Source organism: Amphiura filiformis, chromosome 20, assembly GCF_039555335.1.
Source record: "Amphiura filiformis chromosome 20, Afil_fr2py, whole genome shotgun sequence".
NCBI lineage: Eukaryota > Metazoa > Echinodermata > Ophiuroidea > Amphilepidida > Amphiuridae > Amphiura > Amphiura filiformis.
This window is the reverse complement of record NC_092647.1, coordinates 26,724,536-26,749,969: the sequence shown is the minus strand read 5'-3', so window position 1 is coordinate 26,749,969 and position 25,434 is coordinate 26,724,536. Positions and strand designations below refer to the sequence as shown.

Here is a 25,434-nt window from a genome sequence, read left to right as displayed (position 1 = left end):
AGTTTATGAAATGATATGGGGTCATAGTGGCCAGTGACGTTCTGTAAAGTGTGCTGAGGCTTGTGGATCAATGTTTTGGCGTTATGCCTGTGCGTAGAGCACTATACAACACTCACTTGCCCCGATACACATACACATTTACCACAAACGGAGCCCATAGAAGACATACTTGCGCGTAGTCAGAGAAGCATATACGCACCCTAAACATGTATGTGGTCGCTCGCACTAGTGTTGCATGCTTTCTCTACACACCCTACAAAGCCTACCAATATCCAGGGACAGGCGATTTGCGCGGAAAAAAATAGCAAATTGCGCGGAATTGCGCGGAACTTTTTTTTCAGTGCAAATCATGTATCCCTGCCCATAGTAAAAAAAGAGCCAATTGCGCGGAATTGCCCGGGGGAATTGCGCGGAAAAAAAGTTCCGCGCAAATCGCCTGTCCCTGCCAATATCACACTGTATAAATGTCGGTAATTCCAATAGGAATTAGTCACATTTACAAAAACATTTACATTTTCTTTTTGTATGAGTGCTTGACATGGATGACATTTATGTTATACGTAAGTTTTAAAGAATTTGATTTTCCAAATATATCAGGTCACCTTTCTTTAATGAAATTAAGATTACAATATCAATTGCAAGTGAATTTTGAAAATTAGACGGAAGCCATCTGAAGAATCTAAGAAAGAGACAGATAGACTGCTATGTAAAGGAAAGGGATTCTGATAGAAGTAGGTTGGCATATACATTTAGTAAAAACATCAAACATTTCGCCCATCACTGACAGATCGCGATTTAAACGATCGACATATAAAAGGTCAAACCACCACCTCGGGGAACATTAATGTACCTTTTGTCAACTGCACCAGTTGTACAGCAATGCGTCGGTGATTAAATGCAGCAATGTTAAACCTCTCATGATAAAGCCGCTTAAAAGGGTAGCAGTATTCTAAAATGTATACATTTCTTTCAACATGGTCAGTAAATTTTATCGCTAATATCCTAGTGGTTTGAGTTTTTAAAATAATGATCACCTCTCTAATAATCACAATCCTAACTACCCCGCCCCGTCGTCGTGCCTCCGTTTTTTGAACTAAATGATCTGAAGGTGCAATATGAAACTCATAGTTTGCAGCTCAGGCTACGACCGAGTTAACATCACGCCTCTCCTGAAATTAAATAACTATGCTTTCATTTAGTTCAGAGTGTTGGAATAATATGAATGATGAAAGATTCATGTGCAATACGCACCTTATGTAGCAAGATGGAATTAAGTATGGACTTGCTACAAGTCCTCGGGCTTTTTGTTGAGATGTCACTAATCATGCTAATTAGTTATGAATAGTGAACTACGTTACGTAAATAACTACCAACTTAAAGAGTCAACTCGTATGCTTTAATTTGATCAAGTATTCCCATTTGTCCTTCACTGATAATACAAATTCAAAGCACATAAAGGAAGCCACAAGCCGTTGACAATTAACAGTGCTCTAGCTGCACGGACTGAAAAATAAACCTCTTACACATAATCAAACCTTCGAATGACTCAGTTTCTGCCACAGATTAGAGACATAATCGTTTTAAGGTAACCCATTTTCTTGTTTTTTGCATTGCATTTGAAAATTTAAAATTTTATATGTATTGGAAGCAACATATTAGAAAATAACTGTGTCGTATCAGTAGGTTGATTTGTTTTGACATGTACACTATTGTAAACATTATTGTTTACTAAACATGAGTTTTTTAACCATAGCGTTACATGCAACTGCACATTATATAGGTCATCCCAGAGTAGGTTTATTTGAAGATATGGATTTTACTAAGGATGCAGCGACATGTAGAGATAAAGTAATTATTCTAAAGAAAAAACCTCAACATGGAGTCTCGTTTTGAGCAGCTGATGAAAATTGACCCTGATACTGCCCTGCTGACCAATTCTCGACTGGATTTTATTGAATAAAATAACACTAGGTTCTGAACAGTAAACAGAATGCTATCACAAATGTAGATCTTCAATGATAACAGATCTTTGACCTGTTTAAATAGAGAAAACATTTGGCTGCTCCGCCTGTTCTTATTGAAAGCGAAATGTTGCACTCTGTCCAATCGGCGGGTCAATCGTTGAGATGTCACTAATCATGCTAATGACTTAATAATATGGAACTCTGGCAGGAGGAAGGCGATTCTGAGTTTTATTTGTTTTACCTAGCTGCCTTTGAGAGTCAACTGTATGCTTTAATTTGAACATGTATTCCCATATTCCCATTTCTCCTTGATATTACGAGTTCAAAGGAAGTCACAAGCCGTTGACGGAGTTACAATAAACGTCTGTCACGTAGTTAGATATTCTAATGTGTCGCAGTTTAGAGGCACGAATAATATTTGTTTAGGGGTATTTGAAAATTTTTTACGTTTCGAAACGTATGGAAATGGATGGAAATAGGAAAAGGATAGGAACGGATCGAAAAGGATGAAAATGGGTTGGAATGAATCAAACTATGACTCGAACATCTCGAAGTGAGTACAATAAGAGCTACAATTCGTCAAAACGTGTTTCACCTGTCGGTCAAAATACAAAGATTGTCTCCGAAGACTTCACCACTAGTGCTGGGCGATAGCAATAGCTTCTCGCGTCAGCGGTATGGAAACACTACCAGGTTTACTTCATTTAATTATTTAAAACTTCCTTTCTTAATTAATTCAATTTACCTTCTTTCTTTCTTTCTTTCTTTCTTTCTTTCTTTCTTTTCTTTCTTTCTTTCTTTCTTTCTTTCTTTCTTTCTTTCTTTCTTTCTTTCTTTCTTTCTTTCTTTCTTTCTTTCTTTCTTTCTTTCTTCCTTTCTTTCTTTCTTTCTTTCTTTCTTTCTTTCTTTCTTTCTTTCTTTCTTTCTTTCTTTCTTTCTTTCTTTCTTTCTTTCTTTCTTTCTTTCTTTCTTTCTTTCTTTCTTTTTCTTTCTTTCTTTCTTTCTCAGCGTAGACTTTTTTTATGATGCAGTTCTTCTCCAGGATTGTTATTTTCTATATATAGTAGCTGACGTACTTCTTCAAAAAATAATTATCTTGAACAGTTTGCAACTGTTGTATCTATGATGCCATGAACATTCAAATTATATTGAAATTTTGTTTACGTAGTAATATTACATTATGACCTTGACGCATACTGCATTGTTGTGATGTATATAACTGCCACTGGCCACAGTGATTTGAAGCTCTAGTATTACACAATGTTTGGAGACGAGCTTTGTATTTTGACCAACGGGTGAAACACATTTTGTCATATTTGAGATGTTCGAGTCATATTTTGATTCATTCTGACTCATTTTCATTCTTTTCGATCCGTTTCTATTCTTTTTCCCATTCATTTCCACCCTTTTCCATCCGTTTCCATACATTTCGATACGTTACTAAATTTACAAATACCCATTTTGTTTAGAGGCAATCCGTTTTCGTTATTTTTCACATCGCAATAAAGATGTTCAAGATTGCCTGATTTATTTTGGATGAAACTGCTTTGACAGCAACACGTTGCTACTCAAACAATACGCGTTGCTGAAAAGCGTATTGATATTTATTACACAGGAGGAGGTGACTTAAAGAAGCTGGATTTACTTCCTATAATATTACCCTGTCTCAAGCTTTGCAAAATACGGACGACTAATAACTACAGAGTGATGAGAAGCATTCTAGGTACATTAAAGGTAGAGTGCTTTTAAAGTCGGGAGGTTAGGTTTGGTAAATCTACCTGCGTTGTTCATTTAAATGTAGGTCGGGGCACAAAGGAAACCAAACCTTAAGTTTAGCAACTATTTGAAACTGTTGCGATTTGGTCGTTCACAGCATCCTGCGAATGGTAGTGAGCTTTGGCGAACTTGGATTGATCATTTCATAGCGAACGTGTAGAAGGATTCAAATAGTACAGATACTTTTGAAGGTCCTTTGGTTCTTGAGTTATGTTGAAAACAGGGCTGAAACTACATCACCGTAATACATTACTCATTAGCAACAATAAATCAAGCACGTTTTAAAAGTATATGATTTGTAGATGAACTTATGCAAAACATCAAGGTGTTATTATTCAATAATATATTGATTTAGACAATGAACATTTATCCTATTATACACTTCTAGTGCCCGTTTCTATTCATCATTATGTATTCTTCTCCCGTGCATTATTTTCGCGAACTACCCTTCATAGCCCAAATTATATAAACCTGCACGCTAAACAATGCATTATCTAAAACCCGCACGCTAAACAATAGATTCTAGATAATACGTGCACGCTCAAATACTAGAAATACTACTTTCACATAACTATATAGTAGAGTTAGGTGGCGCTTTCGACACAGAGGTCACAGAACTATATAATTGTCTGTTCGATATATATACCATAAAAAAAGTACGAATATACATTCTGTGGTGTTAAAATGGTATAGTTACAAACGGTGTTCTATTTTGCAAATATCATTGTCATAAATTATGATTAATGACCTCAAATAAATCAAACATCAAATGAGAATAATTGAGCTTCTATCAATTAAAAAGGGCCAAAAACAGGTGGATCATAATTATACAAGATGACACCATTGCAAAATATTCAGCATTTTACAAATGAAATACATGTAGGCCTATATCTAAAATAACATGGCCGGGCCCGGGAAACACACACTAGCGCATAATGTCATGATCATGTTTTATAATACTGAACAAATTGTAAAATCCCAATGTCGTGTGTTTTAATATAGGCCTAAGTAGATTTTAAATTTCAAATTATTGAGCTATAAAGTCCAGTTGATATTGATATGTTTTTCTCTCTCATCTCAATTCACCGTAGTACTAGTTGGACATCTAAATCGATCGTTTCCAGGTGAACTGGTTCAGTGCTCTCTGTGTTCGAAACCACGATATTAAATGATCACAACATAAAGTCAATTGGTTACAAACCATGCGTGAATAAAGTATGACGCATGGCGCAATCGATATCATTGATAGCTAACTTATACAGGGATTGATTTTCTTTACCAAGTAAATGCTACCTACCTGGTCAATGACCTGACGGTGTTTTTAAAATGTAAGATATTTTCCCTAATATTAAAACTAATATAATGAATGCAGCAATTAATATTGCTTTGTTTTAATACACTCAAAGTGTATGACGGATAATGTACTCGTGCAAATGCATTCGTCAAGATAATTGCACTTGCCATGGAGTTATTGCATTAAGCTCTCGAGCCTATCGGCTCTCGAGCTAAATACAATAACTCCACGGCGCGTGCGATTATCTTGACGAATGCATTGCACTCAGTTCATTATCCTTATCATCAGATGGAAAATTTCACGTTTGCTACACATATTAGAGAGCTTTTTGATTTCCAAGCGCCGCGATCGCACGTCCGTCTATCTAAATTAGTCTCGTACAGATTTTATGTGAGTGCCCCCGGGTCTAAAAACCGGGACCCCTGAAACGGGGACCATGATTAGTCTGTCACTGACGAATGCACATATTCACTTCCGGAGTCTTGGCACCTGTAAATCCCTTCTTCAGATACATAGGCCTTTATTCTATTTCGGTTAATTAATATAGATTACAATATCTAGATAATTTGCAATTAATTCTCTCGAAGCCATCTGAAGAATCTAATAAGCAGACAGCTATGTAAAGGGGTTCCGGAGAAAGTAGGTCGACACTCGACATATGTAGTTAAAAAATAAATATAAATATTTCGCCAATCACTGACAGCTCATTGAAACAAAAGGTCAATCCACACTTCGTAGAACATTAATACAACTTCCGTTACCTTAGGAATGTTAAACATCTGTTTAAGACTTTTTAGAGACAGTGGGGCAGAAGAATACGAGCTATTATTTAGTAACAAATTTGCTAGTGACCCTAGAAATGTTTAATAATTCATTAGATCAAATAATGTTCTCGAATGACTACACCGTCAAATTATCCCATCGTACCCCAATATTTGATAGTAAATGAGTTGATAGTGCGATGAGAAACTAATAGTCGGTTCATTTACTGCTTTTATATTACGCTTATTCTGTATTTAAGTAATAAAGACTATGCTTTCCTTAGTTATGAGTGTTGGAAGAATTGGACTGATGAAATATCCCTATTATGTGTCATCGTGTCAGGCGCCTTATGCAGTAAAATGGAACGAAGTATGGGTTTGGGAATTGGATATTGACGTCAGATGTTTTAACATTAAAATGGTTCATTGATTAATCTAATTTTAAGATGAGCAAATTTACTTTAAAGTCTGTAACGCCTTTAACGTAGCTACACTTCAGTGCTCAAAAGATTTAAGGTCCTAGTTATGCCCACCCCTGTTTATCCTAAACAAAGACAAATATGTCAAAATGGTAAAACAAGCAGCCAATACATGTAATATTTAGCTCTGAGTTAATACCTCATGTGTTGAAATTTGTTGAGAATTAAAGAAGCGGGTGATTTTAAACATACGGAAAGAACGAACAAAAGTACGACGCTAGTTTCAATGTGCTAGTCAATGTAAAGCATGTTGCTAGTTATGTTCTTCGAGAACGCGTTGTGTAAAAATCAATAGGGCATGCAATGGAGCAAACTGCAACATTTGAATTGAATGGGTTTCATTTGGGATACTGGATCATCTTTATTTTTTGAAAGATACATCTATTGGCTGCTCAACTTATGACATTTGTGCTTGTGGTTAGGATATACGGGAGTGGATATTATTGGTACGTAATTCTTGTACGCAATGTAGTTATCTTCACACATGTAGCCGTACCTACATTAACATAATTGAGAAAGTTACAAGAGTAAATCTTCAACGTCATAAAATGGCACACTTTTTTGTGTAGTTTGAATTTAATTGGCTATGAACTTGCATGGATGATATCAACATGCAGTTGATGTCTATTAAAATATTTTCCACCCTGGTGTTGCAGTGACGTCAGTGCGCATTTCACTGGGCGCAGCTAAAAATCGCCAGTGTTCGCTCAAAGCGCTGACGTACACACGCACTCGCGTGTGAACGTGATACAGCTGCCTCAACGCGTTACCGTTACTGACATATCAGGATGGGAAATGTTTTAACTGAAAATGGCGTATTATATTAAAATAATTTATTCATGTATACAAATTAATTAGATATTGTAACAGTAGTTTGATTTGGTTTGAAATAATTGAAGGAAACATAACCAAAGGTTATAGATAATACCATTTTGCTCTTATTTCTTCAGTTACTTTTTAAATGTCACAACTGTGTCGGAATAATCCATGCGTTCTCTTATTGTAGGTGGGATGTCTCTTATTTTGATTTTTTTTCAATCAAGAATAGTTTTGATGTATGTTACATATTATTTCCTAAAGATGAAAGTATAAATTCAAATTTAGCATTATTTGTTATGATATAACTCAACAGCAATGAGATCTTCCAACCATGCCGACACAGGCAACTGTGCATATTACATGTTATTTCCTAAGCGCGGATTTGTATGCTATACCCGAGCGAGTTAATTTAAAGGTATGGACTTCAGTACTCTAAGGTTACAACAACTAAGTTTACTTTTTAATAGAAATTCTCAACATGAAGTCTGAGTAACTGATATAAATTGATTCTGCACTGCCTGACTGACCATTTCAAGACTGGAATAAAAATAGCACCCTGATCTGGTCAGCAATCACTATGATAGCAGATATGCACCCTTGTGAATCTCCTATAGCAAACACAGTGATTTGACCTAAACGATAAACAAAACACTGGGTTGGGTTTTTGCGTTTGATATTGAAAGCGATTGTTCGCACTCATAGATAATAGGTTAATATTTGAGATACCATTAAGTGGGCTTTTTTAAAGCAATATTGAACTTTGTCAAGAGGAAGGAGGCTCATATATGCAATCGTTACTTTCTTGACATTTAACAACTTACTTTATCCATTAAGAAGTCATTAAGTCATCTGTTGTGAAATGACATTTAAAGTTAATGTGATGTGATGGTGATGAGCGTGTGTAGTGCCTTGGAATATGTTATATGTTTGTTTGTTTTTGTTTTGTTTAGTTTTTTGTGTGTTTTTTTTTGTTTTTTATTTTGTTTTGTTTTGTTTCCCTGAATCCCTGCTTTTTTTATTTGCATTTCTTTTTATGTAACAAGTTCAAGTTTTCCATTGAGCAGGGCCTCGGGGCGATACAAATGTAATGTTAACATGGAATGAGTGCGGAATTTAAAATAGGAGTTTCTAGTACATGCGGTTTCGGACTATACCTCATACCATGTCCCAAGGGCTCTAATAATCGCTCTACATAACAAATAAACAAATACAATATAGGCTCTTCATATAATACACAAATGAACAACATATACAATGTATATGAGTCCGTATGCCATACAAATGAGCCGTGTGCCCCCTTAAAATATATCTGCTCTGTGGTTATGGCCATGTCGTTTTATGACCATTTAACGATTCAAAGACTTATTATTGCCAAAGCCTCCACATACCTTTCACATAGCTTACCAAAATAATATAAAACATCAACCGGTGATTTATAGCTTCATTTGTATAGGTACCTTTATGTGAGCTTCTTCTTGAATAGCCTTGTATGACTCTCGTAAATTCGAATTACCTGCCTATTTGGTTCAACGAAGAACCACTTTATTTAAATGTGTCACTATTCTTCCCACCATTCATCATTCCATGCGTAACATACTACCTGATATTCAAGAGTATCACGTTTATCTATCCAACGTGACTCTGGCGTTTACTAATGCATCATGGGAACATATCAAACAAGAATGCTGTACCTGAGGTAATAGCCAGAGGATGATTTAAGGAAGCCCCATCATGCACTGCAAACGTGTTATCACTAGAGTTTCTACTGCCACTTTACTTTTCAAATCCCATTGAATTCTGTGCAAAAGATGTTGTTTAAGAATTGTGCGTGTGTCATTATTACTTGGTCGATTTCAGAACAAAAGTGATGTATGCATAAAGGATAATTCACACCTTCTGTAGGTAACATAAAATGTGAAATCGACTAGCATTTTGAATTCGATTTTATGGTAAATATATCAGTCCAAATTCAAATTTAACCATGCCCGTCAATGCAATGTGCGAGCAGTGGTGTCATGTTCACTCACACAGCTGTGCTAACCGCAAGTCAACACAGTGGCGTGGTGGGAAGTGCTTAAATCATCCTCTGGGTAATAGCCGTGCATAAGTGGCTCGATTCAGCCAAATTAGCTCTTAAACTTACGCATCTTCGGAAAGGAAAGACCTTGATTCGATTCGAGTTTTTGATAATAGGGTTCATTAAGTAACGCTTTTGCAATATAATGCGTTGATACGAAAAATATTGATACAAGGTGATTGCAAGCAAAACAGAGTCTACAACAGTGAGCTGTCAAGCATATTTGTAATGAACAAACGAAATTAAAAAATAATAATAACCGTAGGAGAAATGTATTCAGCTTTTCACTATTGAGATATTTCTTGAATGGTTATGAAATCGATCTAGGGACCTGTCGCTTTGTGATATTAAAGCTCTCCTCCAACATGGCTGCCATTTCAATTTTTAAACCGTTCCGGTGGGTTTGTTGCGTGGAGTCTATACACATGTTTAATATTGGGCCATATTCGGTCAAGCAACACTGCCGTGATTCCTATGATTAAGGTCAGGAGACAGTCAGGATCGATTTCACAGTCGCGTTTTTACAAGAGAGGATGCACAAAGTTAATAGCCATTGTCAAATTTCTAATGAAACCTACAGTGTATCAGTAAAGGTTGTTTAAGTGCACCAAAGTGGATTTGTCCAAGTTCCCAATTTCCTATTTGATGATTTAAAATCTAAACAATTAATGCATTCCTAATATAGGTCGGGTGAAGGAGAGGATGTATCATATGCTAAAAATTAAGTGTCTACAACAAGTAATATTATTACTGGACACAGCATAATAGGCAGTTAAAGTTCCAAGTATTAAAGAAATGTAAAACATCCATTTATTGTCAATTTGTGTAAGACGTATTTCCAATTTATAGATCTCTTTAGTTGAAGCAATATTAACGAGTTTTAAAACCTTACCATATCTCACTCACAGCGAATTGTAATACAAACTTGACATTAAGTATATGGTATATTTTTCTGCATAAATCGCACTGATAAAACATTATTTGGGGTGTGTTAAGAGATGGTGTAAAATAATTGTTTGATAGAAAATATGTTTTCCATAAGTTAACATTATGGCGCTCATAATGCAGTAGTTGATATTGATGAACGAATATGAATTAAATCGTTGCAGGTTTATTGTCCTGTGCTTAGAATGAGTCTGTAAAGTGCACCAGAGGATGGAATATGTACATCAAAATCAAAGCAATTTTATGTCATTTTATGTTAGATCTCCCGGTTCTAGGTTTTCTTGCAAATAACTAACAATCAGAAATCCTGTCTCTGATTAAAGGGATCCATGTTTACTCTATATGTTCTGTGGTATTGACAGAACAGAATATATTGGTACATTTGCACGTTGGTACCTTATGTTAGTGTACTTTAGTGGGCTTGTTTAATACTCTGTGGTAGGAAGGCTTGGGATTGACCTGTATATACAATGGTGGATCACGGCAGGTTCATTACCGGCAAAAAAAATGCGTACTCTCTTACCTTTAATTTAATTTTGGTTAGTTAGCTGCATATTAACGAAAGGAAGATCCGAGTGAGTTTCTCGAAGCATCGTGAGAACAAACCAAGTTACATCATTTTATTTGGCTTTGGGATCCAGAATGTCCCTAATATCGACATACACATAATCAGACAACTATTTAACATGTGTAAAAAAATGCTCAAAATAAAATTCACATAATCAATCTTTACTTGCTATATTTTAATCATGTATGTGACGAAAATAAGTAAATGAACTGTCAAGGGAAACAAATGAACAATCATACAAACAAAAAACATAGGTTTATATTGGTACGGGAATAGCCTTTAGACAAATAGCAGCCATTACTTTACTTTCTCGTGTAATAAAATGGTGCTGCTGTCTTCACATAACGTCGGGTTCATCACATAGTGGCGTATCGTAATTTTTGGTAATTTTTGCAATTTTTGTTATATAGGTTTTAAATATCGTTCTCTTTTATTTACGCCAAGTCCCAAAGCTGAAAATTAAGTAATTAACATATAAATTGACTAGTAATTAAATAATTGGCACTATAGTAAAAAAACATTTGTACAAAAAGTAGAAAATGGCGCATCACATAGTGGCGTATCTAGTATACGCCCTATTTGATACACCTTTTACGAAAAAAGCGCATCACATAGTAGCGTTTCATGACCATATGATCAAGATACGCCACTATGTGATGCGCCTTTTTCGTAAAAAGCTTATCTCAAAGTGGTGCATAGTGGATACGCCAATATGTGACGCACATTTTCCTATGTTTATGGCATTTTTCCGTTTCATATACTGACCTATAACTTTGGAATCCTTTTTTACCCATTTAAAAGCTAAAATATGAAATAAATATAGTACAATACGGTGCTTTGAACACTTGGAAACAGTTTCATACAATGAATTAGAGATTATTGCAACAACACAACAACACAGGCCATTTTTTCATGCTCCTTTTACTCCGAAGTGCACTTTACAGTTTTCTTTACAATACGCCACTATGTGATGAACCCGGCGATATAATAGTATGGGTGTTTTGCATGAGCAATAACACACCCTTAGCTCATGAGAGATGGAGGTGAGTGATGTGTCGATAGCGATTAATGGATTAATACCAGGATTGCTCTTATACAGGTCATAGTCATATAACGCACCATTAACCTATTTTTAAATAAAACTATAGAAAAAAATGGGGTTGTGAGAAGGCAGATAGTTGAGGAAATGACACAGTCTTGAAACTGTTTACGTAATATTATTTAAGATTGAAATTCCATTTTCGAAAATGAATAATTCTAAATAGTAAAGTTCTTTATGATATATATTATTTTATCTTATACCAATCCGGAGAACGTTAGTACATTATAATATATACAGCTGCAGAAGGTTCCTATTTCTAATTTTGCCTATACGTGTAAAAACCAATCAAAAATTTATCAGTCTACAGTATAATCCTACCCCCATCCCAAGAATAGATCAATATAAACAGGATAGTCGGTGCCTTTAAAATCTTAGCTGATTGTGATTAAGATTCCCCCTTAGCATAATGAAAATCATTTTAACTAAAAGCTTCTTACGGCCAATCTTCGCCTTGTGGCTAAGTTTCATTTCGAAATGAACATAAATATATACCCTATGTGCGTGTGGCAGTGGGGTGTGTGCTCACAACCTATAGAAGACTTAGCATAGTCTACTGACATTGTAAATGGTTTTACCTTAGGTAAAGCACCTTATCAAACCTGTTTAACGCTGCTCTTCTACTGTGTCTGAACGTCCAATTTGGTGTTTTTTTGGTTGTTTTTTTTTGGTCGTTTTATCAACATATTGTATAGCACAAATACAATTTCATAGTTTATTTTGAAAATTGTATTTATTCAACATACATGGAGAGTAATCCTGTAACATCGTTTTAGGAAACTCAAGTAGTAAAGCAAGTTATTACATAATCTTTTCCCCTAATATATGGTATCATTACGCGACAATGCTCTTTCCTCTTTAATTACGGTGCAAGTTATACAACAACAACAACGTTACCATGTGATGCTGTAACTTGAATACAAAGTAACTGCTGTCTCATTTTTATTCATTACCAATTTCAGCATTTGATCGTTGTACGAAAGTAATATAAAGCATAGTATGCCCTAGTATTTGGAATCATTCGATGGAATCTCTTTAGGTGTTTTACGGGGTGAAATGTTTTTTTGGGGGGAGGGGTTGAATTAGCAAACCAACCAATTTCTTAGGTTAACGGAACAAATCCCCCACCACAGAAAAGACCACCCTGGTAAACAGGTCCAGCTGTAAGACTGCAGCGCAGTAGGTCTAGTTTAATACTTGCACATTTGCCTAGTTGTAAATCCATTGGCGTAGCGTCATAGGGACACGGCACCCCAATCGATTGCAAAATTTAGAAAACCCCATAGGAAAATTGACAAAAAATGTGATGCGAGCAAGCAAAATCAGTCGGAACTCGGAAATATTGATTTTGAGATATAGCCAAACAAAGGCAATATTTCCTTTTGTTTCCTTTTATTTTGGAAACTCTTGAATTGCTCATATCTTTGAAAATGGTTGTTCAATTTTACTGGGGTTTTCTGCAAAATCCAGCTTTGCAATGCTTTTTACTATCCTATAAGAAACTGAAAATTTAATATTTCCGAGTTCCGACTGATTTTGCTTGATCGCATCACAAATGGCTTGTGCATCCCCCGTGCACCTCCATCATGGTCGATGCCCCCACCCCCCAGGCCCCTATATGACCGACGTTACGGTTCGCGAACTGATTCGCGAATATCCAAAGGATTATGCGCACTGCACGTATTGAGGATAGCCTATCCATGATAAACCGGGTACCAACTAAATTGACATAAAGTGCGTTGGCTCTTGTTAAATTGGTTCCTTGTTATGCAAATAAGACAGTTTACGCTCCATGGCTTTTACATTGAGATGTCGGGCTTGTTTTTTTTTTTTTTTTGGTTTTTTTTTTTATTACTCTATTTTACATGCTCAATGACATTTCGTTACAGGTGAATAAACACGGAAAGAGTCTACCGCACGACTATTTCGTGCGGACTAAATATCAAATCAGTAATCAAATTAGCGCGGACAGGGAATGTGATGAATTTTGTTTTGGATTGAAATTTATATACATTTATTGGATTTACATCATATCGCAAATTGGCAAGACTAGAAAATGGCTATTTGATATTTAACAATTTAAAAGTTGAGTTGATTGAAGTAAATTATCTTTAATTTGTTTTATCAGGATTTGTTATTAATTTCGTCAGATTAATTCACCTTTCATGTGGGTGCAGCTTCCAATCATGAGCCTGTACTCTAATCGCTGGCGTACACGTGCACGAATTTAAAGACGCGTGCAAAGCTAGCACCTAATTGACGTCACTAATTATACTGATTCGCCAATGCAAAATAGTATAAAATAGAGCATCATTTTGTTTCTATCCTTGCATTTTGATTGTTTGTGCCTTTAAGATGACTAGAGTATACCTGTACTTACGTTCAGTGCCCTTTAGAAGTAACATTTCAAGAAACACTGAGCCTGTCTATACGTATGTATAGTATTGTAATTTAGCATTAACTGTCAGATTGAGTAGATGTCTTGAATTCTCTCGCAGCGTTTCTATAGTAAAAACGTGTGCTGTTAATAATAATGTTGCCTCGAAGTCGAAAGTAATTTAATAGAGGTGAACATTCAGTTTATTATTATTATTATTATTATTATTATTATTATTATTATTATTATTATTATTATTATTATTTATTTATTTATTTATTTATTTTTACAGATCATTTCAACAATCAAACAATGTGAGTACGGCATTACATGAGTTAATGAATGACGATGGAAGCAAACTGCGTCCAAATAATGGGGGTAAGTACTGTTTGTAGAGATTATGCAAAACCAGAACACATAAAATTCTCATAATGCAAACTTTATTCTTCATGGAACAAGTATTATCACTCTACTTCTCAATTTATTCTTGTAACTCCACCAGTGTCAACTCAATCTTGTGATCGGGGTGCTTTTACTTCTGCTGCAGCTGAACTCAGGAATAATCTTCCTCACTATTTCTAAGACTGTTGATCAAGTCTGTGAAAACGTGTTTAATATTTAAAATGTTTAATGCTTAATTTCATTCTATATCATGCCTGGAACCATGGTAACATTTTGAACTTTTTTATACAGTGATTTTTTTAAATGTAGCGCTTTGAGACTTAATTGTGTTAGTAATACATTATGTGGACAGTCTCTTATCAAACCAAAGCAAAAAGAACTGTCAAAAAGCCAAATCACAGGTACTTACTGCTTACTGCTCCCTTAACCGGCTTGGTCGTCGGGGCACCACTGATGACATCTTGACAATCTCTCTCCATCTGTTCCTGTCTTCCACTGCCCTCTGTGAGGTGGCGAAGTTCAGGCCAGTCCATTCTCTTATGTTGTCTTCCCACCTCCTTTTCTGTCTGCCTCTTCTTCTTGTACCAACCACTGTACCCTGTAGGATTGTCTTTGCTAAACCAGAGGAGCGAGAGATGTGGCCATACCAACGTAGTTTACGTTGCCTGACTGTTGTTAGTAGGTCATCGTAGGGACCAATAGCGTGCTTCACTCTGGTCCGCACCTCCTCGTTGGTCACATGATCTTTATATGATATGTTAAGGATCTTCCGGAAACACCTCAACTCCAGAGCTTGTATTCTCCTTTCCAAGTCAGCTGTCAGTGTCCACGTTTCACAGGCATACAGGAAGATGGATATGGCGAGGGTGCGCATCAGTTTGATTTTTGATCCCAGTGAGATGTTCTTGTCATTCCATAATGGCTTTAATTTTGCCATGGCACTGGTTGTTTGAGCAATCCTGGAAAGCACTTCAGGTTTTGACCCCTCATCTGATATAATCGCACCAAGGTATTTGAAGCTGGTTACTGTGCCTAGCCTTTGGTCACTTATTTCCACTGCTTCATTGATTCCTGAAGGATTGTTGGTCATCAGCTTGGTCTTTTCTGCACTTATTTCCATTCCATACCTCTGTGATGTTTGATGAAGGTTATTAATCAGGGACTTGAGTATCACAGGTAACCCACCATTATAATCTTTCACCTGTTTTGAAAAGTGATCTGGCATCACAATATTAAAAGGCTTTACAAGGACGTCCTTTCATTTGTTATCTCGTAAGTGAGACTGTCGATTTCAGAAACCATGATTTATCTAGCAGTCGAAGATACAGATCGAAATTAACAAAATTACAGAGTGAGATATGTGCATGATGTTGATCATCAGTCTTACCAAATAACATGCAGATAATCCACGATTAGCGTAAGTCGTTTGGGCGTAAAGACGCGCATGTTTTACGACGGATAAAAAACTTAGGGGTAGTATAACTAGTTCTAGGGTTATAACATGATTTTGGTTTTTGTCTCCAACTAGTATCATGTAGTATCAAAACAAATTAATTTAATAATTTAATTGTTATGCGGGATACAAATACGCTAAATCAGGGTTTACTGTTACAATTACTTTTTGTTTTGTAATTGTTTGAACACACGTGGTTGGAGACTTAACATGAAACAAGATATTTTCTCTGGTACGTGTGTCATTATACAGATCATAGGCCAAGTAATTAACCCAAAGGATATAAGGACCTCTGATCGCAGTACAAGCAGCTGTCCGTGCAACCTACTAACAGGCGATCTACAATAATCATCGAAATAAGTCTTGGAACGCTTGCGTGTAAAACTGTCACCCCCTCTCCCCCGTGCAATGTTGAGAAATACCAATGTCTTCAGGGGTTTCCCAATGTGTTCCAACATTGATTGATGGGGAGAGGGGAGGGGTAAATCATTGTTGTAGATGTCTTGTTTGTTTCCAAACACAATATACATGATATACGTCATTTCCATGATCATAAGAAATTCTGCACGGAATTTCGACAGAGTGTGGAGCCTCCAAAATTGACATATTAAGAAAACAAAATATATTTTGGATAATGTATAGTTAGGAATATAATAGGGATAAAAGCGTAGGGTGGTCGGGACATTGCGCTATTCATGTACTGAAACACCCCATTCCTATTACGGTGAATGTGGTGAAATGTTGGGGCATCTATGTAATGTTGCTATAGGGGATCGCTACACCTCCTCCACAGCGAGTCTGTTACCTTCCCAGCATTTAAGAATGCCAGTACCCATATAAACACCTGGGTGCAGAGGAGTAATCGAGATAAAGTACCTTACTCAAGGGCACAACACGATGGCGTCGCCGGGGCTAGAACCTGCAACCGTCCGATTATGAGTAGGAGCCCGTTCCGCTCGGCCACCGTGCTCTCTACGGAGGGACCATTAATGCCCGTTTTTGTTATGCACAATTGAAGACCTGAGCGCAAGAAAACCGTAATTCCACTTGGCCCCTCAACATGAAAGCACTTTATAATGTTTAATACGTGTCCCAGGGTTGAAACATCATGAAAGGTTGTGAAAGATTTGTATTGGCCCCTGAAAATGTATAAAACATTACCAAACTATACGAAACTATACACAACTTTAGTTTATACATGTTGAGGGGCCAAGTGGACTTACGGTCTTCTTGCGCCCAGGTCTTCAATTTAGTTTTAAGATCAGGCTTGTAGCTAGTGTAATAATTCAGAGTAATTCAGTAATTAAAAGCCTTGTTATTGCATTGCGAAATATGTTCCTATGGGGAATAAAATGAAACATTACCCTTTCAGTAGTTAATTTTCAAGAGGGAAGTCCAACCTGTCGCCTCGCCATTGTTCTGAGTATCTTGCAACGATTCTACCACTGACAATTGAGTATTCACACTTTTCTCACTTTCAAGGAGTACTGAGGCACCGAGGCCATTTGTGTGAATGAAATCGACATTTTAACTGAACAATAAATTTGTGTTGTATGCAGTTAAGTTTCAAAAGACAAGGAAATTGTTTCTCTGTTACATCACTCTACATAAAAACAGCTGTTTTTAAGATTACTAAAATTAATTACTGTTGAACTTTCTTGATCTCTTCATTAGGTCCGCCGGTTCACGTTGACCTTGGATTGGAGGTTGAAAGCTTAGGCCAAATATCTGCTTCGACTATGGTAAGATCCTGCATTATCAATTTCAGTAAATGGTCTCGTTCACATTTGCAAAGTTCAATAACCTAAAAACAATCATAGTCCAACGTGAACCTCAAGTTTTAGAATACGAGTCTGGGTACCTAGCATGTCCAAATGCCATTCCACGGATGCGCAAACATCCCAGCAAACACAAACACGTTTTAAAATGTTTTAAATAAGTTATATTTTGGGTTTTGGTTTAGGTAAAAACGTTTTAATAACATTAAAATGTCGGGTTATATAAAGGTCATGAAATCGTTTAAACAAGTTTTGTATGAAAACACACTACAACAATATTTTTAAAATGTTTTCGAAATGTCATTGTAAACTATTTTTGCAAACATTTTTGGCCAAATATTTTGTCAACACTTAAATAACATTATGTTAAAATATTTGCAATCAGCAAACACAGAAATGTTCTTAAAATGTTTTTTTTTTACAAAACGTTTTAATAACATTTAAATGTCGGGTTATATAAAGGTCGTCAAAACATTTCAAAAACGTTATTGTAAATATTTTGGGCAAAAATATTTTTCAACCCCAAAATAACATTCTGTTTAGAATGATTTGTACCAAGTTTTCAAAAATGTTTTTGGAATGTTATTAAAACGTTTTTATACCCTTTATATAACCCGACATTAAAATGTTTTCTCTAAAACATTTGTGTTTTCTGTGCAGTAAATTACCAACAAATGTTATTTAATGTTATAAAAACGTTTTATACATTTAATGTACCCTTTATAAAACCTGACATTTAAAACGTTTTCTGACAACCTTTTATAACCTTTTGCGAATGATGTCGAAAACGTTTTGTGTTTGCTGGGATATTGTGGTCCTTAGAGATGAGTATATTTGAGATCATAGTGCTTACCGCACTGCTATAATCCTGGTGAGGATTTTATATCTTTCATAATATTTTAACCCTCTCCATCTAATCGCTTCATCTGTAACGTGATATCCGTTATTGCAGTTTACATTTCAAATCAAGATATCACTTACACTACACTTTATATTCCATCGCAATGTTCCAGGGCATTGTTCTTCAATGAACTATGCTACAAGAATGAGATGTGTGAATGTGTTGGGTATAGAAACTCGTACTCCGCAATTGGAGGTTAACTGGGTCATTGAACGTTGTCACCCTGAATGAGATTGCTGTAATCATGGCTAGTTCTTGACCCTCGATATTTAAAAGCAAAAAACAATCTGTTGATGTGTCGAAATGTACATTTTGTCATTTTTGTTTAATGAAAATGAGGACTGCTTCAATAAAGGGTATACACTGTTCCAAAGGTAGCGTAACCTTTCATTTCAAAACGTAATAATTGTGCAACCAAAAATAGCTAATTTGTAGTACGTTGGCGCAATTGATATTAATACTAAAGTTCAAATTTCAATAACTTTTGGTTCTATTAACAGCTACTTTGAAGTGAGTATAAAGAGATTTAGTCCATTTTAAACGACTGTGGAGCAGGTGACTAAAGCTTTTTCCAATCACTACGATCCATATCTAGAGAGGCAATGCAATCTGGATGTAAATTGTTGTTGTTACTCCCACCACCCCCACCCAAACACCCAACATATTACATTTCCATTCATATTCAGCAGATGCAATCGAATGTTCGTGTAATTTTTCCACTTTTGCGAGGGCCTGATTTTAACAAACGCGTGAATCGCTACTCAACATTCTGTTACACTCGTTACAGATTATAAAACAACATATATCACCATATGCAACGACACCCTAAAATTGAATAAAGTCAAACAAAATATTGGAAGGATGAATCACCCATTTTTGGACACACCATTCTAAGGACAGGTTGTTAACTTCGATTTTATTTACATTTTATCAAACTTGATAATATCCTCAGCGCTGGGCGCGGCCAGTATTGGAAAGGAGATGATGACCTTAGCCACGTTAATACGAAAGTAAAGCAATTTGTGATTTGTAACTATAGATTTAGACTGTAATTTGTTAGAAAATTGTGGCTTAGGCAACTATTTAATCGTCTTATAGCGGTCGTAATGCTTGCTGTGCAATTATTGGCATAGACGAAAACTGACGATTATACCGACTTCAATGATCATAATCCACTTTAACACCCGCTTTAGAAAACGGTTCTGAAATAAAAACGTACGTTCGAACAATTTAGAAAGATGTATTTGAACATAAAACTATGAATGGCCAAGTGGTCCGATAATCGTGTACGACAAACGTGTAAGGTCACACGTGTAAGATTGCATTTTACACGTAGAAGGTTTAAATCTTATACGCGTAAGATTACATCTTATACGTGTAAGGTTGCATCTTATACGTGTAAGAATGAAGCGGGACTCTTAATATTGACGAATCACAGAGTAAGAAATCACAAACAACTAATCATCTCACGCGTAACAAACTTCTACCAATGTCAAGACGTTTTGAGATTTATAACATCCTCGACTTCTTATACGTGTAAGATTTGGATTTTAGTGATGGACGATACGCGATAGGTGAAAATAAAATTATATTGACAGTAAAAACATATTGATATCAACCGTAAACAAGTTCATCAGGATTGTCAGTAGATATCATTTATAAAATTTCATTTAAACAAATCCAATTGATTATTTGGTAAAATGATGTTAAACATACCTAACAATGACGTTTCGTGCACTTTCTCAAATCGACTGACCAATTCTCCCAGTCCTCCTCGTCTGCTTCCTGTTGGAGCGTGACGTTGGTGGCGCTGTTTTAGGTGGTTTTAGGAGTTGGTCATAGATGTGCGGCAGGAAGTGATTTCCTTCATCCCGGTTGAGTGTGTTGGGCCCCCTTTTCCGTATCCAAATCGCTTCTTTTACGTGTCTTCTGTTTCTGTTTTGCTCTCTGTCCTTTATGCTCGCGTCATCCCAATTGATCACATGATTATCCTCCGCTACATGGTCAGTAATAGCGGATTTGTTGACTTCACCGGTGACCGAGGCCTTCCTCTGAGCTCTGGTATAAGCCTTAGTTGAGGTTTTTTCTGCTTCGGTTTTGTGTTCTTTAAGTCGCGTACCTAGAACTCTAGAGGTTTCACCTATGTAGGTTTTTTTCACAGTTGCGGCAGGGGATTTCGTAAACGCATTCAGCGGTTTGTAAGGAATCGCGTTTGTCCTTTGGGTGGACCAGAATGTTTCTTAATGTCTGGTGTGGCTTAAATGATGTTTGAATGCCATGCTTATTAAATATCCTCCTAGCGCGCTGCGAAAGCCCCTCTCACGACGTAATGTCTCTGTTCCCCTCACAGATGAGCCAAGAAGTGGACGTCCATCACTTTCCGATGATGCGGCCACAGTGAAGAAATTCAAGAAAGTAACCTTTTCATGATAAGATCCTCCACTTTCTTGAATTTCTTCACTGTGGCCGCATCATCGGAAAGTGATGGACGTCCACTTCTTGGCTCATCTGTGAGGGACATGTGGCCAGTTTGGAAATTCCTTTTTCAAAAAGCAAGAGTGCCAGATGATGGACAATCATCACCGTAGATAGCTTTCATTTCATCATAGATTTTCTGAGCATTGTAGGCCTAACCCTTCAAAAATGCAGGAACTTAATCACGTTGCGTGCCTCAATTTTCACCATTGCACAGGTTATGCGCCTACTGCCCATCTAGCGCCACCTGTATAAAAAGTAAACATACTTATGAGACCATTTTTGGACCATAATGTACAGAAGGACCAGTAATTACACTGACAAAATTTCATCGATATAGCTCCTTCGCTTCTGGGTGATGTCAAAAACTTTTGGATACCCCCTCGTATGTTTAACATCATTTTACCAAATAATCAATTGGATTTGTTTAAATGAAATTGTATAAATGATATTGATATCAAGGTTGAGATTATTCGGCGCTCTTCGTATGTACCATTGGAATACCGTCCATCCCTAATGAGGCAATTCTTACGCGTATAAAAGTGCTATGGCAAGATTTCATTGGTCTAAGATGATTTCGTGTAAGATGACAGGTTGTTTGTAGTTTAAATATTGGTTCTTTATATATGAATAGTCAATTTAAGCACCCGCTAGATTCTACAACGTATAAAATGGGATCTTACACGTATACGATGCAATCGTACACGTCCAAGATGCCATCTTATACGTTACGCGTATAATCTTACACGGTTTTTTTGGTCCACTTGGCCATTCTTATAATATCTTAGTAAGACTGAAAAAAAGTCTGCCAGCAACGACAACAGTCTAGTCAAATAATGAATATGGAATGCAGTCGGGGATTATACCTTATTATAAATATAGACTATTACGAAAGTGTTTGGCATATTGGAGAACACGCCGATTGACGAGACGTGTCTTCTGGCTTTACACTGCGATATCTTTTTACAGTAATAAGAGGCGAAAACGAACACAGGTTCCGTGGGTTGATAAAAGATACACGTTTAAAAAACAGTGCTGTAAACGCTTAGCATAATAGCTTGTTACCAGTTACTAACGAAGATAACGTCTATATATTTTAGTCATACACAGGTCTAATGTAGAAAAGATATTGAGGCGTTGGCCAAGAACGCCATCATTGCAATAACTGCCTTATTATATAGCTTTACTGCCTTCAATAGTGTATCTAAAGATGACACCTGGCACCTATTGCAGAGGAAGCCTTCTTGCACAAATCCACTTGATCATTCTCAACAGTACGCCCGTGCCACCAATTCGCACAGACCTACTTATTGTTGGATAGTAATCGTATTGAGTTTATTTAGCTGTAGGCCAAGATTATTTCAGTCGTGTAAATTGAGCTAACTTAAATCAATGTGTACCAGTATCCCGACCAGTATTTATATCCTTTCAATACAAGCTTGTTACAAACAAATGCTACCCTTTTACAAAATGAAATCCCAGCCCAAATAAAGTCAAATTAAATCGAACATTTCAAATGAATTTAACCAAAGTCATAGCATAAATAACAGGTTGAAATGTTGGTAACACGTCAATAATCCAAAGTATCAATAGTACGAACACCCGATAACTTAGTTATAAGCTCTAACCCGTACACCAGCTCTGATTCTAAACATCACCCTAACCCTATCGTCAATCCTATTTCAAGCCCTAATTTGAAATGCTCTAAAACATAATTTATTGCATTGCATAGCTGATCAGGGATCAGGAAGGCGTCAATTTAACATTTTATTTATATGGTCATTTGAAACGTCTGACGATTCTAAATGACAAGCTTATTATTCCTGAGGCTATTTACGATGACATAAGTTATTGCATTGGATAGCTGATCAGAAAGGCGTCACTTTTATAGTTTTATTTACACGGTCATTTTGAAACTTGACTCTAAATAACAAGCTAGTTGTACGTGAGACGATTTACTTGAGCAGATGTTTCCTTTATTAGATATGAGAAATGAACAAGCATTACTATTTCACAATCCATGATTTGAAGCAATTCTTTCTTTTACGTTTTAGTTTATAAAGGGATTAGTTCCCCTGCCTTTCTACGGTAAACTCATCTAACTTCATTTGGGCTTTTTGAGATAAGATCATATCACAGATAAATCGATGGCGCTCTTAGTATTGGTGATAAAACGACGACACTTCGTTATTAGGGAGTACAGCCAAAATGGTTTGCTGAGTTCATCCAAGCGTTATGTCGTTTTACGACATAATGCGATATTAATTATCTGCTTTGGACAGCAGTTCATGTAAGGTCGATCGTTTATCACCATTGCTATTTCTTACGTTAAAGGCGCACATAAAAATAACAGATGTGGACATAGGAGTACTACTGACCAGATACAAGTTGTAGTCCTACTAATTCATGGCATATTAGATGACCTAGGGGAAAGTTAGCCTATATTTGCAAGACTATCCTTGCCTTCAAGGTGAAAGAAACCTACTCATGTTACCCTCAGGCCATGGTCTGGTCTGCTGTCAGATCTTACCCAGGGAAAGATGACATTCCAATATATATGCCTTTAAACAACTGAATATATGAATACAAAAGCCACCTAAGTCCATACTTAAACCAAATTGAGTTAAGCATGGGAAAGTGTTGCTTTACATAGGCCTGTCATATGTATGAAAGAACAACTCAAATTCATCCTCTGTGTCTATTGAGCATGTGAACAATAGCATGTATGAAAGAATCACCCAATTCCATGATTTGAGTCTTGTAACACATTGATTAAAATCCAGTATGTATAAAAGTCCACTTGTAACACATTCATTGCTAGAGAGTGACTTTTGAAAAAAAATATGGGTTTAATAAAAGAAAGTGTGTGGTTTATATTACATGGCAGAATGCTTATCAACATTATACATACCTGTGCGCTTTATTTTGTATTATCTTACTAGTGGTAATCTCATTCTAACATTGTTGTCTTTGTATATGATTCAAAAACCACCTAAGTCCAAAATTTAAAATGAACCCCACGAAGTCCCTGAAATGCTAATCGTCATACCTAATACAGGTTAATCCACTCATTTGCACGTACAACTTACCATATTGACCAGGTAAATCTAACTGAAGGAATTAAAATGATACACAGGTTTTTCTCTCAAAATCACTTCCCATGGACTTAGGTGGCTTTTGTATTCATGTATTCATTACTGTCCGAGTATGTGTCTTATGGATACTACCCACGAACACCAAAACTCTTTTTTAAAACGTATTATACTGGAGAAAAAAATATATACAACAACATTTTAAACCAAAATTCGAAATGCTATAGTAAAATAATATTTGGTAAACATTTTGTGTACTTAAGTCTATTATGTTATATTTTTTTGAATAATGTTTTTTGAATGTTTTAATTATTAAAACATTTCACCCTTGACACTCATACCCTTTAACCCAACAATAAACGTTTTCTCTAATATATTTTTGTTTGATGGGCAGTAATCGAACTAGGCATATTAAATTATCTATTTTCAATTTGCTATAAAAAGTAAAAGGGTACCAATTTATATGATAATGGGGTTTATTTCTTGTTTTTCGAATAATATAGCCTACACTTCCACACTTTTGGCGACTTCCAAAACTGTAATGGGCAATCCAACACCAAACTCTGTTTAGGTGATTTAGACAAATAGCATACACGTGTGCACAATAGGCCTACTCATTGTCCAATAGCCCTCAAAACTCAAATATCGCCAATCTGGACTGAATGCTTAGAGCAATAGATACAGCCAGTCGTATTTGCATATCAGTACCGAGGAAAGTGGGTTCTTCTCTGGTTCGATGCGCGCAAGGTGAATCAATGGGTGCTTCCTATATCTTTAGATATATTTGTCTCATCACAGCGCCGCCATGAGCTAATTGCAATTGCGTATGGATCTAGTCTCGGGCCAGACTGTATGCGGCTATCACGAACATACAAGGAACGACGAGCGTTAGGACCGACACAAACTGGCTATGTAGGAGACTAGTTTGGATGTCGTAATACGTAACCCGTATGGCGTTAGCAGTTAACGCCTCTTCGCAATCTCTCTACTATATTTTTGGTGACTGCAACTTCAATGACTGCAACTTTTCAATGCGTTTTAAGCTTACCATGAAATTAACGTTGATATCTGGACATGCCCCTTTTAACATTTATGTCTGATCGTCGGCTTTTGCTGGGAAATAATTGCAATTTCTGAACTGCTAACTTATTTGCCGTGCGATCTGGGCTAGTCC

The 25,434-nt window shown here is 36.3% G+C and overlaps 1 protein-coding gene across 3 annotated transcripts in view; it reads left to right on the top strand.

Moving 5' to 3' along the window:
• Positions 1-25,434, top strand: part of LOC140143013 (glycine receptor subunit alpha-2-like) — a 67,297-nt gene that overhangs the window by 25,894 nt on the left and 15,969 nt on the right. For all 3 annotated transcript variants that reach the window (XM_072165046.1, XM_072165045.1, XM_072165044.1), the window contains exons 2-3: positions 14,452-14,537; positions 17,689-17,756. In XM_072165046.1, coding sequence (XP_072021147.1) covers positions 14,498-14,537; positions 17,689-17,756 — 108 coding nt within the window. In that variant the 5' untranslated portion in view covers positions 14,452-14,497. The remainder of the gene's footprint in view (positions 1-14,451; positions 14,538-17,688; positions 17,757-25,434) is intronic.